The 16460-nt window shown below is 38.2% G+C and overlaps 1 protein-coding gene across 3 annotated transcripts in view; it reads right to left on the bottom strand.

The window, feature by feature from the left end:
• The window catches only part of GALNTL6 (polypeptide N-acetylgalactosaminyltransferase like 6), a 463438-nt gene that overhangs the window by 82677 nt on the left and 364301 nt on the right, over positions 1–16460 (bottom strand). For all 3 annotated transcript variants that reach the window (XM_065665243.1, XM_065665244.1, XM_065665245.1), the window contains one exon: positions 1853–2038. In XM_065665243.1, coding sequence (XP_065521315.1) covers positions 1853–2038 — 186 coding nt within the window. The remainder of the gene's footprint in view (positions 1–1852; positions 2039–16460) is intronic.

Below are 16460 nucleotides of genomic sequence, written 5' to 3'. Positions count from 1 at the left end.
ACTTGCAAAAATTCATTAACTTTACTATTATTAGTAACTGGTTGTCCTCTGATTTCAGTATAGTAAATATTTGCCACCTATTGGGTATGAGAAAGTTTTCTCATCCCTTTAGGAAAAAAAAATGCACAGGGCATCCTTAAAAGCTGTGTGTTCATTGTCTGGTTCTCCTCATGTAATGCTCCACATTTTCTTTTAAATTATGCCTGTTGATTCTGGGTTCCAGTATTCCTAAAGATTAATTTCTAGATCCCCTGGCTGGTTAGCTATGGGTATTTCTACTGTATGTGAAATGAGAACTACATGTGGAACATGAGAACTAAGCAGAACTGGGACCTGGTCCCTGATGAAGACTCTCACCTGTTCTCTGGCTTGAGGCCAGGGGCTGCAATCATCAGTTCAACACCCAAATGCAGCCCTACTGCAATTATGAATCCTTTGTGACCATGTGAAACCCAGCTAGATGTATCTTCATTTCAGACAAGAAATCAAGAAAAGGAACTGGCTTCGCAACTTGCAATTTCCCCATCTCTAAGTTAGCAAAATAAAATGTCTATATCTCATCTGCAGTAACATAGCAAAAGATTTCAGGGGACAAGACTGAGAGTCTTCTGGAGAATTTTTCATTAGCAGCAATGTGTTATGCACAGTGTGGCAAAATCAGAAAGCAGAGGAAAGGTGGCTGTATATGTAGAGTACTCCAGAGTGTTTAATATCTACTTGTTTATAGATGTTTGTGGAAGGCTTGTTGAAACTTCTCTCTGCTCTTTTGTGTTATCTAGGCTCTAGACAAAGCTGGAGGTTTTTTAAAAGAATGCTGATGTTGTGCTTAAGGACAAATGGAAACAAGAGGTAAGACTGTATGTGTAATTTGATAAAGAAGCTAGAAAGGAAATAAATTTGGAATTTTGTACATTATTTTGTTACTGATATGAAGAAGAAAAACTAGTTCCTATGGTTGGCTTTGCTTGGTTGTTTTGGGGTTTTTTTGGTTGTTTGTTTTTTTTTTTTGTCTCAAGTGACAGTTCATTAGCAGAACATCATTTCTTGACTGCAAATACTTATTCACCTTATTATGTGGCCAAACAGTTCTAACAACAAAATTCAAGAAACAATAACCATTAATTGGTGAAAACCTATCCTGTTCTGTATTTATGACATACTCTTCTAATTAATACAAATACTGTCCATAGTAAATTCAGAAATTTTCTTTGTTTTTGCTAGCAAAAAAGCACTCGTTTTGCAAAGCACATACTTTTTGCATGCACTCAAGTGTGTAGGAAATGGGACATTGTTTCCTGAAGTGAAATCCTAGACTACAACAATTGATTCTTTCCATTCCTTTGACTAATGGAGCTTTGCTGGCTGCAGCTGGAATCCAGCAAAGCAGTCAATAGCAAATCATTCTTTCTGAGCTTCCTATTGTGAATGCAGTTGTTACTGGATTTAACTCTGAGGTCTTAGATACATTTACAGCAAAAGCTGCTTTAATGGAATGTGGACTGGGAAGGAGTACAATACCTGCATAGCAAAAGTTTACAGGTGTATAGTAAGGGCATACCATACTACTAGATTTAGTAGTGTATTTTGTAGCAGTAATAACAAAATAAATTGTAACTATAATAGGCCAAAATGATACTTCAAAATTTTACCAGCTTTTTATTCACAAGAACCATAAAATAGAGCTGGTTACATTTCTCAGAGTTCTGTCTCATACTGACTCTTCAGAAACTGCAGCAGAGCTCCAAACTCGTCTGTACAGTGTAAATCCCGCTTATTGTGGGACATGGCTTTGAGTGCTTAAGCTATACCATATGCTCTAATTTTAATGGCTGATGAATGCTCGTACACTTACTAAGCAAGGGAGGCAGCCAATTCACGTTGACTTCGCAATGGGAATCCAGAAATGTCAAGACTTCTCCTCTAGCCAGCGAGGCTCCTAGCAGTCTGGTCCGAATGAGCCCTTCTCGTTTCTTGGTACGTACAATCCTCACTTTGCCAAAACGGACCATGTATTCCTCCAGCTTCTCTTTTAAATGTTCTAGAAAGAAGGGCAAAAGAAACTGTCAGTGGTGCCAGGCCTGGAGGAGCCAACAGAAAGACAGGTTGGCATATAACCTGCAAGCAGCTTATCTACTTCCATCTTTTGTCACTTCAAGTCCTCCAAAATCTGCCACAAATCCTTCCTGAGACAGTTTGGAAAGCGTAAATGGTCTCTATTTTATCACACAGAGGAAGACACTGACACTCTGGACCTTTTACTGCAGTTGCTACGGGCAACCTGCCATCCACGATATAATCATGGCCAAAACAACTGCAGGATATTCATCCATCCTCTGGTTCCTGCAGCCCAAGGCCAGCTAAACATTCTGGCATGCTGTTTTATAAACAGTGTCCTTTCCAAGTGGGTTTCCTATATCAACTAATTATGAAGAACTATGCATGGAAATAAATTCTTTAAAAAGTAAGCATTAAACTAGCACGATTAGATTGTTTTTGTAATGGGAAGGGAAACAGACCTGAAGGAAGATCTTAATAGTTGAGTGCCAGCATGAAGCAGCTGGACAGCTGACTTCCTAATAAAATTAAGCCGCAAATGTAGAGTAAGTGATAGGTTCTCTTATCTGCATAATCCTGGTCTGTTTGTATTACAAAACAGCATCTATGGGAACATTTTTTGTTTTGACTAGAAACACACACAAAGAATCATAAAAAAAACCCCAATGATATAAGACACCCTACAGTTTTGCCTCTTCCTAAATACATCTGCAACAGAAATCCTGATCTTTCGTCTTTGACATAACACCTCAGCTTGTCAGACTCATTACTTCGGAAAAATCTGATAATCTCATATGGCAGGGAAAGAGAGAGAGAAAAGCCTAGTGTTCCATAGTTAAAATTCGTGATAAGCCATATCTAGTGATGCTAGGTGTTTCAAACTAAGTCTCACCAAAATGTGTTTGCCAGGTTATGACTGCTTCTCATATCAGGCTACTAATTCTTTGGACTTGTATCATCAGCACAGGCTCCGATCCAGACCTTACATCATTACAGATTGCAAGAAGTTTACTACAGACTACCTGAAAGGACTACCATTTAGTGGTACAGTGGAGCATATAATGCTGACACATAGATTAAAGGCAACAAGCAAATGAGCCACAACACAGAAAATACAGGACCTTGTGTTTAAATAAAATCAAGCTCCACTGAAACAGAGCTCCCTGCACATGCTCCTCCCTGTCTCTGTTCCTTTCCTTCCTAGCTGATCAGCACACAAGACTTCTCCAATCTACTTGCAAAAAAGGAAGGAGTAGAAACTGGTGTGTAGTTATATGTATTTAGTGGGAGAGTACTGCATGGTATTGCGCACTGAGGAATCCTGATGTACACTGACACAGAAGAGGGAGCAGCCTGAGACCTGGGAATATTAGCCTGCAAGGATTACAGTACAGGTGGGGTTTTGGTGAGAAGAAACTTAACACTGGAGACCTGGTGAGTCAAGAGAGTGGTCTGTGTCCATAGTAATACCTGGGAGAAGTATTAGATCAAGCGAGGAAGGCAAAGTCTGAGACAATAAAGAATGACATTCAGCTAAACACTAAATGATTTTGTCCTCTACTCTGGAGCTGATTGAAGAATACACATTTAAATTCCAAAATATGTGGAAAAAAGGTATCCCTTTTTTGGTTGCAAGGGCTGAGATTCACATCTAGGAACACAAATCTCTCTCATGGGAGCTTGCCATGCACACTCCCCGCATCTGAAGGAGCAGTTTTACATTTTCCTATTTACGTACTCAATAAAAACCAGCACAATTCCTAAACAGTCACAGTAACAAGAGAGATACCGTGTCTTTGAATGGTGGTCTTTGTATAACCAACTGTGTTCATGGGACAAGGGCTGTATGCCACTGACTCATTTTAGCTGCAAATCAGTATGATGACTGAACTGAGGTTAAATCAAGTACTTTGTGCCCACGTGCAAGACTGTCTAAAGCATATATTTATCAAACTGCTTTCCTGCTTTTATGAGCTCCATTGAGGCTACTCCCATAGTGCAGAAATATAGAAGAAGGGCAACAGACGTTGAAAACAAAGATAAAAGGCCTTGCAGGTAATACAGGAAAGTCTGATAGGGCCGTCAGTCTGGATTTTTTTCTATATTGTAAATTGTATCATCTTATAGCCTTGAAAAATGAAACTGTTTCAAACTGACAGTATATTATACATTTCCAAAGGAAATCAAATGTAACCTGCTAGGACCATAGCTTATGTTAGCTCTCAGACACTGGAAATTTCCTATAGCTCCTTAATGTCATCTAGTCCTTCTCCTCTGACCTCTTCCACCCCCAAGTCTGAAGATTGTTTGCACTGAATAGCACAAAATAGGAACCCTACACCAAGAGCAAGACCACATTCCTGCACACTATGCAGACAACTGTATAAATAAAAAAGATTCAGGTTACTCAGCCTGAACATGGCTCTCCAACTATGGAAGCAAGCACTTCTCACTATAGCTCCAGTGCAAATCCTCCATCTTCACCTGCTGACCTTCAGACTTGGGTTCACTGATAAGACTCTGGCTGATCACAGAATCCTACTACACAGCTCTGAATTTGGCATTGTATCAGATATGATTTGCTATTCTCTATGAGCTGGTTCTAGGCAGTTTCCCCCTTTGTACGTAAAGGCAGCTACCAAGGAAGCACATAAACTCTCTGATAAGAGAGAAGCAAAAGCCTTACTTGGGCAGCCTAAGTTGTTCATGGTGTTGGTAGGCTCTGTGTTGCCTGTATAGAAATTCTAGGTCACACCTTAACTGGACCTTTGCTAGTTAGGTATCACAATGTCTAAGGAAAGTCCTTTGCAGTAGACAGTTTGAATATGGCCACTGCTGATTTTTAAATGAACTAATACAAAGACATTCTTTTCATGCATTCTGATTGCTAACACTTGTCTTGGGCTAAACAAACTCAGTGAAATTCAGTCTCATACAAAGGACAATTTTATTCCTTTCACATCTCTCAATGGGCAAATTGTAAAAGCTGAGTGACTGTACCTTCAGGAAAACACATCAGTGAGAGATGATGTAAACTCTCATGTTACGATACATTCTTTTCTGTTATTATATCAATTTCTAAATAGAAAAAGGGTTGAATAAAATAATTTGACTGTCATCAGCTGTTGGGGCTTGAACTCCATGAAATAAACGGCAATTTGTACTGTTCTTTCATTGCTTCAAGCTTCTTGAAAACACAGGAAAAGAGGTTTCTCAAATTTTATTATTTTTTCTTTTCAAGAATAATATCTGAAATTCTGTGAAACAAACAAGAGTGCTCTGCCGTAATTTCCTCCCTCTGTCTCAGATAACTCTTCACACATTTCAGACAGCATGTCATCCGATTTGTGAAGAATTGCATTAAAACATCCAGCACATCTTCTAAGGCCAGAATCACATATCTGAAAACTGTCTTCATCTACTCAATTAGTCCCCTGGTTGAAAAATTGTATTATTTTCTCCTTGTCACTTAAAGAACAACTCAAAAAAAGCAGAAGAATACAAACAAAATTTGCATGTCTTGTTCACACAGAATTCTAAATACAGCCTCACTTAGACATATCTGAAAGTAATCAGGAAGAAAAACAGAAGTAGCGTTTATTTTTATAGAGCTTAGACAAGTGACATACAAAGATCAAGTCTACACAGAAATAAAAGTATATGGATTGTTAGAGATAAATAAAGCATCCAAATTTGTTGAATTATATTTTAGTAGTATCCTAACAAGAAGTCATGACACAGTCAAACAGGTGCCAGCAACGATACCTACTCTATCTTTAATTTTGAGATTTGGCCATGATGACAGTTTGGCAATTTATCTGGAAAACCTTCTCAATAACTACAAAACCATCATGAAGTATTCAAGTTCAACAAGCAACTCCAATGTGGCTGTGAAAATGAAAATATCTTGGAGGAAAAAAAATCCCTTTTGGATCCATGAGTAATGATTTTCTTAACTTAAATCAATATGAAAGTGCTCTCATATTGTATTTTCCCCTGCAATGTCTTGTGGCACTGTCTGTTTCAAATCTTGCCAATCTCTAAAAGCATAAACAAACACAGAGTAAAAGCCACAGAGAGTAGAACAGTGGTATTTTAAAAGAAAACTGTAGTATTTTCTACTATTTATATCAGTAGCAAAACCTTATGTTTCATGTTAAATCACTCATTAAAGCAATTCTTGCATTACTGAATATACTGGTATTATCATAGGGTGGTCAGCAGCTGGCTTTAAAGGCTAGCTACTTCATAAAAGAGCCCATGTTTCAGGTGCTCTGACAAAGATAGTACCTGTGAATCTCACAGCTCAAGTCTTGCTTAAAGCAGACCAGACAAGACTTTAGAATTCTCTGTCTGAGAATAATTTTTGATTAACAATTGATCTAGGTGCTTGTGATTACTAACAAACTTTTCACAGAATTCCATAAATTTCTTTCACAGAAGAAAACACCAAATGTCATTTTATTTCCTATTGAACAAGTGCATTTTCTTACAGTTTCTAATTATTGTATTGCTAATATTATCTCCAAAAGAAGCACCTCACAAACACTATATATTACACATACACATTTATTCTATGAGTCTATGATTTAAAAGCAAGTGCCCAAGTAAATGTGCATCAATGTCAGAGCAAAACTATAGTTCTAAAGAAATTCTCTGAAAGGAAGTATATGTGGTGTGTGAAATAGAAACCAACCTGCGCTAAGAAGGCCTTTAAACGTCCAGGGGATAACACATTCTACGCATTTGTTACTAAAGGAAACAGTTCAAGCAAGCTTGCCATGACAATAAAACAGAGAGGCAGGATGGTTTCATTTATATGATATAATATTGCATAAATTTAACTTTTAGAATTAGGCATGATAGAGAAGCCAGTATTTAAATTCTACAGTGAGCTATAAATAGTGCACTTCAAATAAAGGAGCCAAAGCCCTTGTCAATGGATATGGGGTACAAATGTCTAATTTGTAATTTAAAAGAAAATACATCACTCTTTTCTTCACAGTGTTGATCAAATGAACCCATGAATCATATGTTTGACACATGCCAGGCACCTGCTAGGGCAAGAGTTGGCACAGGCGGTGACAAATAAAGAATAATGCATGGGCAGGAGGTTTACAGGCTGTCACTGCTATGACAAGTGATGATAAAGGGAAGCATTACATCTCTTCTAGCAATAGCCTGTAAACAAATTCTCTTCTGTAATTGTTTTGTGTGGGCCTCCTCTGTCTTCATTTAAAGTCTGGAGAAGTTACTCTAAAAGAATAACAGGCACACAATTGCCTGTCCCTAGTAATTAAAGATGTACACAAGCAGAGTACCCAGTTATTTAGTTTAGTGCCCAGAAATACATTGGAAATCAAGGTTTTGTCTTTGTCAGGAAAAAAAACAATTATAGTAGTAAAAAGCAAAACTGCATTTCTTCTCTATTGTTGGGATGCACACAGGGAAGATTTCATTACTGCACTGGTACCCTGTGGCAACATGTGCTGTGTGACGAGCGATGTTGCTTCAAGGTTATTGAGAAGGTGTTAAGAAAGACTTAAAAGATGATGTGAAAGCTGGAGCTGGTCTTCAGGACTTGCTTGACTGCAGCATGGACCGCGAAAGAGGAAGTAAAATACAAAGAAAATAAAGGCTTTTGTTGAGCCCCTCTTCTGTACAACCAGGCAGGTCCATTCCAAATCCAGGTCTGTTACACCTCTTACCCTCTGCATCCCTGTATCATCTTGAAGTTTTGTTCCAAAGTACTGACAACCTCTGTTATAGTATCACTGACTCATAAATTGTCAATTAAGAACAGCCACAGAGCCTGCTAAATGCCCTGATAGGCAATCTGAACTAAATGTTTCTTTTTAACTTTAGTTGACAGAGTAGTACATAATTTGAGCTGTTCTGCCATTCTTAACATGTGCCATATAACAATAGCTTAAGAAAAGCTTACAGTAGCAGAAAATGTGTGTTGGCCTCTCCTGTTACCTCAGCTCAAGCATATGGGAGGAAGCAATGTGGCTAAAGCCATAGCAGTCTGATTTTAGGTCAGTAAAATAATCTGCAAGTGTCTATTCTGTTGGTGAGAACTGAAGCAGTCAAATGGCTGTTTTGACATGCAACAGTAATGAGGCCAGCTCAAGAATATTATCTTTTCTTTTTTTTTTTCCCTTTGGCAGCAGAGCTTTGCCCAATATGCACAGAAAAACCTGCATTTCTCAACATCCATGAGTCTCACTGTGGAAAGGACTTCCATCACTTTATGTCCTTTACTGCAAGATGGGATTATCTTCCCAGGTAAAATCAGCAAGGATACTCTCCATTCCTTTCCTGAGGCCTTGAGCACGCATTTTTCCTGGAACACTTCAGCTTAATCTTTTGGGGACTGAAATGCTTCTGTCTAGTTTATGTCTTAAGCTCAACAGAAAACACAAAACAGAAACTTAGTGGCCTATGACTGCTCAGTCATTGTTTTCTGCAATGACTGACAAAAAAGTCCTCTCCAGTGCACTGCCATTATTTTTACTATCACTGCCTCTACATATGCTACCATAAATGCAAGTCAGTCTGACAAGTAAATACAAGGTGAGCCTATGAATTTGATACATAATTTTTCTTTCTTCCAGTTTCCCTTTAAGCTTCTTATTTGAAGAAGTTTGGTTGGAAATGCTGGTTGGATATAGAAATATTGCAAAGGCTGTACAAGGTCAGCTACCACTTTTTCTAGTCAAGCTGAAGACTCCAAAAGGGCAATTCCCCTGGTTACACCTGGGGTTAAGTTACTCCACTGCCATACTACCCTTCTGGTGAATAACTTTTTCCTAAGGTTCAAACTTAAACTTCCAAGATGCATCTTGGGGCTGTTGTCTCTTATTGCACCATCTATCAGTACTAGGAGGAATTTGGTTCTGCCATCTGTGCAATTCCCAATCAAGCTGCTGTGGCCAGCTATTAGATCACCACTTAGCTGCTGATTTGTCAGACTAAACAAGACTAGGTTCCTCGGCCTCTTTTCAAAGGTCACATACTTATGGCCCATGACAGTCTTGCTAACCTCTGCTAAACTGGCTCCAGGTTTTGTTGTCCTTTTTGAACTGCAGAGCCCAAACTGGATGCGGAATTACAGGTGTATGCAGCACCAGCATCATAAAAAGCATAACTTCATTTTATGTGCTCACTCTCATCCTAATACAATCCAGTTTGCCTTCCTGATGAGTCACAGAACCACAGAATCATAGAATGATTAGGGTTGGAAGGGACCTTAAAGATCATCTAGTTCCAATCCCCTTGCCATGGGCAGGGACACCTTCCACTAGACCAGGTTAGCCAAAAGAACTATCCAATCTGGCCTTGAACACTGCCAGGGATGGGGCAGCCACAACTTCTCTGGGCAACGTGTGCCAGTGCCTCACCACCCTCATAGTGAAGAATTTTTTCCTAGACACCACTTCATCATGTTCACCTAGTATCCACTGTGACCTTTGCAGGTCCTTCACAGTACACCAGCTACCCAGTATAGCATCTTTACTAGCACAAAGGGTTATTCACCTATGCATACAATCTTGTTGAACTCCATGAGATTTATTTTGCCAAGTCCTAGAACTTCTCTAGACTGACACTATACTACTTGATGTGCCAGCCACTTTTTCCATTTTAGTATTGTCCACAGACTTGCTGAGGGTACACTGTCTCATCATTCACATTATTGGTTAAGATACCGACTAACACTGCCCCCCGTACTTACCTTAGATATTCTGCTAAACAGACATCAAGCCATTGATTACCTACCCTTTGAGTCTGTCAGCCTAACCCATATAACAGTCTTTTTGTGCAGCACGTGCTTCCTCTGTCTACCAGTAGGAATGTTACAGGGACGAGAACTTCTTAAAGTCAAAATAAATTACATCCATCACCCTTCCCTTGGCCACCAGCATAATAACAGGCAATCAGACTGTTGAAATATCTTTGCGGTTAGTATATATGTGATGAACATCCTATATATTTTCTTGTCCTTCATGCATTTGCAGATGGCTAAGCATCACCCAACAAGATGTGCTTCATGATTCTTCCAGGCAGTGAGCTGAGGCTTGTTGGTCTGCAGTTAGTGGTTCCACTTTTCTCTATCTCAAAGACATAAGTAGCACCTTTTTCTAATTGCCTGCCATTTCCAATGGTTGACCAGTCTTTTGGTTATCTTCCATCTTGCAGTTACTTTTCACCTAGATGAGTGTGATAGTACTATCTTTTCAGATACCCAGATCTAAAGTCTTTTACTCCTTATTAGTCCTGATGGAGTAATCCTGGAGGAAGAATCAGGAGGTTTTCTACCAGGCAGACTTTAGCACCTGATCCATAGCCATAATAGACTAAAACAAGTTCCAGCAGACAAGTACTGTGAAAACTGTGGGATACAGTAGATCTGGCACAGACTGATAAATAAGAGCAAAATTTGCAACTGTTTGGTACAATAGCAATTGGCTAACAGCAATCTCATTTGAGCACTAGGTAACGCATTCTTTCCAAACAGTTTTGTACGCCACTTGAGAAAAGCTATGTAGTTACTGCTGATCTGGAAGCAGCACTTTTAGAGAGACATTTGTGCCAATCACTTGGAAACTTGCTCTCCTGACTGTGATGTTTGGGTTTGCTGGCTTGGAGCAAGCTAAAATGCAGTCTCTTTTTCTGATCCTAATAATGAGCCAAAGTCCTTGGATGATAAACTGCAAGGCTATGAGAGTATCCTGAATGTGCAATAGTTCCATTCATCACTTGCACATCAGTGGCTATAAACTTCCAGATAGCACTTTCATTTTGATGTTGAATTTCAACTCCAGCCTGTTAAAGTTGAAAGAGCCTTCGAACTTGACAGTAAATGCACATTCTTTTGCCACAGCCTGAAAAGGTCAGCATTACTAAGAGCAGGAGGCTGAACAGAGCAGATGAATACATAGCTTAGCTTGATTTCATTCAGGATAGACTTAAGATAAACTTCTCCGAACAAATCTGTTTTGTACCGTGTGGGCTTTCATATAGTCATGAAAGGAGAGACTGGGACTGCAGAATCTGTGAGGCTAGCTGGATTTGCTGAGACTTTCTCAGAGTGTAGCTCCTGTCAGTAGAGACCTGCAGAGATCCTGGTATCTCTTTATTCCACTTTCCTGAGCCCATGTAATTGTGACTTATCACAGTCATTCTGTTGCCAGCACAGAAGTGCCTAGGATCTTTGTTATCAAGGTGAGTGTCCATGTAATTGAAGACACACAGGAGGTTACTCAGATATAAGGTGTGATGGCTTCTTATACAGATGCCATGGAAGCATCATTAAACTGTTGAGATACATTTCTATTCCAGATTTTGCAAACAGGGGAAGGAGCAAAACACTTCATTTTTAGGTTGCAGTAATGTAACAGTATATTAGATCACACCATGAACAGCTAGAGCTGGCTTGCTAGTTTGTTGGTAGTGCTGACACGGCTCCAAATTTCCCATTTTCACGAGGAAAGAATAAAAGATAGCTATCTATTTTTCTGGATTTATTCCAACTGCCAGGTGTACAATGTATTTGTTGATATGCTCACTGGTGTTGCATTTTGATAACTCGTGTTTTCCACAGCTGAGAGCAGACTCCTTCATTTGCTATCTTTGCAACAGTCTAGTTCTGAGAAACAGGTCTCCAGCTGGGAGAAAGGTGGTGCTATCTTTTACTCAAAGACTAAATGATCTAATCATTATTTATTGTCTGAAAGCCTCCAAAGTAACCAAATTCCCCAAATTGTATTTTACATATCACAGCTAAACCCTTCCAGGATGTAATCAATGCTCAGTGTATTTTGTATCTCCAGAGACAAAAAGAGCTTAAGAACTTACTCCTTATTAATTGATCTTACATGCTTAATACACAAAATTAAACAAATTTACAAAAACCTTCATATCCACATGTTTTATCACCCATCCTTTGCAGCCATGACAATTAAATGTATCTCCCCAAAAGAATAAAATCTTTTAAACTAAAATATTTTAAATAAAGGCAGTTACTATTTCTTTGTATTTTCTTTGCATCCATTTTTAAAGCAATTATCTTTTATATATTCATGCTGTTCACATCTCTTTAATGTCTGTGTTCAGAAAAGGGTTTTGGAATTGCCTGAAGAAAGCCGATGATGTTCTGCTTCATATATGTGCCTGTACCTATTTCTGAATGCTTCCCCATTATTAGCTTTGAAAAAGGTAAAAAAAAAAAAAAAAAAAGAGAGAGGAAATATCTGTTTTTTTTATAGCTCTGTTCCTCTGGCTGTATCCAATGGTTTGCCAGCTGTAAAATGTGGAGGAATAATCTTGTTCACCAGAGGAATGACACATTATTAAATGTAACCACCTTATGCTGGATGAGGAAGTTGGTTAAGAATATACAATGAAGCAGTCTTAAATAGGAAGTAAAAATTAATTAGCAGGAAACTATTTTTGCTGCAAGGCAAATATAATAATCACCTGAGTTAGAATATGAACAGGAAACCTAACACAGCTAATGATACAGCAGATTAAATGGGAGAGAGCTCTTAGCTCACAAACAGGAAACTAAAACTACATTCCTCTCTGCCTCTCTTCCTCCTAACTGTATGGGTTGAGAGCACTAAAAGTAAGGTGCCTGACCTTAAGGGTGGAAAGAAACCATATAACTCACATTGCATAGCACTTGGCAGAGCATTCTGCTCCCTGGAATAGCTTCTCCACCACATCAGCATGGCTCACGGAATAAAGTTCAACCAAACTCAGAAGAATTTGCTCCCCGTACCATCTTGGCAGCCCTGAACCTCATGTGACCTGCACAAGTGCGCTCAAGGATATACTGCCCATTCAGGTGATAAGACGGAAGGCAGAAGAGCTTGCAGAAGCTTTTTTTTTTTTTTTACAGAAAAGAATTTACTGTGGATGGACACACTTCCTTTGGGGCTTTCTTACACCACTCATTCAATGAATGCAACTCTGGCTACAGCTCAAACAAGAATATGGGCAACTGGATTACTTATCAGGGAAACTATGATAAGTATACAGTAAGATAACAAGGAAATATAAAGTTGCCTCTACAGATCATTCTCTGGACACAATTATGGAGAACAGACCTGTCAAAAGGGTTACCTTGCTGCATTAAATTTTGATTCTTTTTAACAAGCCTGTTTACTTCACAGGTACTTATGCAGTAACTTGTCCCTAAGGGAAGCATGTTGTGAGGTTTCTTCCAGGTCGCAAGGACAATTAGAAGAATGTTATTTTGAAGTGAAATCTGGAAAGTGCAACTTTCCTTGGTATCAACACATTACTCACAAATGTCATCCTCTTGTTTTCAGTCACACTTCTGCATGCTGACAACAGTGATTGTTAAAAATTGTAAATGATGACCTGTCAAGCAAGCTTTTTTTTGGAACATATTTCTAATGCTGCAAACAGTCTTGCAGATTTTGAGACCTGTCTTTACACTGACATTTTCTCTGTTTTGCCTGAAACTATCTTTGACGTGTTTTTAGTTCTTCCTCCAAATTATATCACTGACTTTTACAGCTGGTGCTGTCTTCAGAGAACGGTTTTCTCTCATACTGCTCTTTTTAACCTCTCAAATGCCAAGGACAGATTGTACTGGAGAACTGATGAAACACTGCTGCAAGGATGGCACTGACCTTATATTTGCAGAGGATAGTAACAATGGTCCTTGGGAAGGGAGGAAATAGAAGTCATACAACTCCTGTAATTACTTTTTAAGTAGTATCAAATTCTGGTACAGCTCCCTACACTGAACACTTATTTCCCAGAGTAATTCTACTGACATTATAACTCATTGCAAACCTTAGGCTCTACTAACCTAAAGATATTGGAATATGGCCATTTCTTAACAGAATATTTGAACAACTTTCTGCCTAACTAAAGATGCTGCACTTCTGTAGCTCCTGTTGATTCAATGTGCTAACCATCCCAGGTAAATGTTCAGGTCCTAAACAGAACTTGCAATTAGTCTTTTCCTCAAGAATTCAGTTGGTGTTTTTTCCCAGTGGATGAGTTTGTTCTTGTAAATGAGAGAAGTCCTTGAAATACGCTTTGAAATTTCAAAATACAAAAGAGATTTTGGGCAATACCTTGAAGTTTGATATTTTATCAAAAAGGTTGTTCTTGTCTTCCAACATTTGTATCAGCATCTGTTGTTTTAAAAATGCCTTCTCTGACATAAGAACTGGAATTCTGAGGCACCATAGTAAACTATGAGGGGATAAGGATACCTAAGCTCTGCATCCTGCAGCAGGATAAAACATGAAGATACTCAGTAGGGGTTCTTTAACCTACTGAAAAGGCCTTAAGTTCCTAATAATGCAAATACTAGAACCAAGTATGTAGCCATAAATTTTTAAATATTATTTGCATCTCCTGAATTTTATGTCCTACAACATAGCACATGGCATTACTTGACTTTTCATAGCTGGAACACAGGTCTTCAAAAGCTTCAAGAACACTTATTTTTGAAGCAAGTATCCAGTTTCTTCTTTTGACATATGTATTCGATCATCCAAACATTTTACTTTCTTAGTTGTTAAGACTTTTCAACTTTGTCCAGAGTGGAAATATCTCCCTTCTGAAACTCTGATACTAAGAAGTTTCTGTCTTTGCTACAACTGTAGTTCTCAATTTTTTTTCACTCATTTATTTGTAAAAGCTAGCCATGTTCTTGGTGTAACTTTTGCAGTCACTGCTATGTCAAGGAGTGCAGTGAAAGAAGATGGAGTTTATATTGCTGAAGATGTTTTCGGAAAGTTGCAGTCCATGGGAATTCTCTGACAACCAACTGGCAAAGAAAAGCAATCCGTTTGAGTCATGTTTCTGAGATTAGGTTGGGTGTCTTTTTTCTTTTCCCCTTTCATTATCTGCAACAGTTTGCTTTCAAAATAAGGTGCACAGAAATCTTACAATGAAAGAATGAGACTGCTGTTTGGGTTACATACTTTGAAGCATGAGAGCTAATTATCAAAAAGGAAACCATTCTCTGCTCGTAGACTAATCTGCGATGATGATGTTCCTCTATATAATGAGGCAAACATTGATGCATAATTAGGCATCTCCTAACATCAGTATGAGCTATTAATCAGACAATAGCACCATGGGTTTTTTTTATAGATAGATGATTGGCTTTTCACTTTTTATTTAAAACAAGGAAAGGAACAAGTAAATGAGCTGCTGCATATATCACACTTCAGAAGAGAAGACATCAAGTTCTTTTCTTTGTATTCTTTTCTCTCCATTTGTTTTATACATTGAATCAACCTGTCTTGTCCTATCTCTCAGCTGTCACAACTGTTCTGCAGTATCACTAATGCTCTTCACGTTCTCTTTAGTCTGGCAGGTTGCCTCATTAAGGATGTGAATTTAAGAAACAGAAAGACACAGTGAATATTAAATGAGCAGCAAAGATCCAAAGTTTAAATAAATAAATATGGAATATTAACTAGTAGATCCAAGCTCCTAGCAGCTTTCATATGACAACAATGGGATTAGGCTCAGACTACACCCATACATTTATATACAGCCTATTTTGAACACTCCTCCACCACCTTCCCTCCCCTAGACTGCTGTCTGTCTAGCAATGTCAAAAGACAGAGGATGTGACATAGGATATAAACTAGTATTTTTTATTTTATATCTTAACAAAGTTTACCATGACATGGTCATCTCTGCATACAAGGAATAAGCATGCATGAACTGTTCTAAATCCTTTGGAAAGATGAGCATTAGGCTTGTTCCATCTCCATATGGGCAGCCACACAAGTCCAGATCCAAACACAAGAATTTGTTCCATATAACCTTTAATGTATGAACAGAGTCTCCTCCTAGTGATTTAAAAAAAAAAAACTTTCAAAAGCAAAGGATTAAAGGATTAGCACATATCAAGTGAAAAATAAACCATTGCCATAAACTTGTCTTAATACTCTTGGAAAGTGTAAAGCTGTTTCAAAAGCAGACTTGTATCTGCTTTATCCTTAAAGATGGATAAAATGCTGTACTTCTGAACACTTTTTTTAATCTTTATTACTGTATAATATTTATATCTTTATTACTTTATTATTTTATATTTTGTTACTGGTAAAGCTACAGATTATAGATTCAATGGAGGAAACAACTTTTTTATTTCAGATTTCCTTAACATACAAAATATAACTTTGTCCAAAACTGCACTTAAGTGCATAATAGGAATGCCTGAATTTAGGAAATATATAAACAGAAAAACAAAACAGTATATTATTTTCATTTTAAAGCACTTAAAGTATTCAGCAGACTGTCTATATTTTGGCTGACCAAAGAAACCCCACTGGTCCTGATCAGAACTATAGGCATCTTCCCCTCGTCATCTTTTGGTTGAACCAGAAGTGCCATGGTTC

This window comes from Lathamus discolor, chromosome 1 (genome assembly GCF_037157495.1).
Source record: "Lathamus discolor isolate bLatDis1 chromosome 1, bLatDis1.hap1, whole genome shotgun sequence".
Taxonomy (NCBI): Eukaryota; Metazoa; Chordata; class Aves; order Psittaciformes; family Psittacidae; genus Lathamus; species Lathamus discolor.
This window is presented reverse-complemented; position numbering and strand designations above follow the sequence as displayed.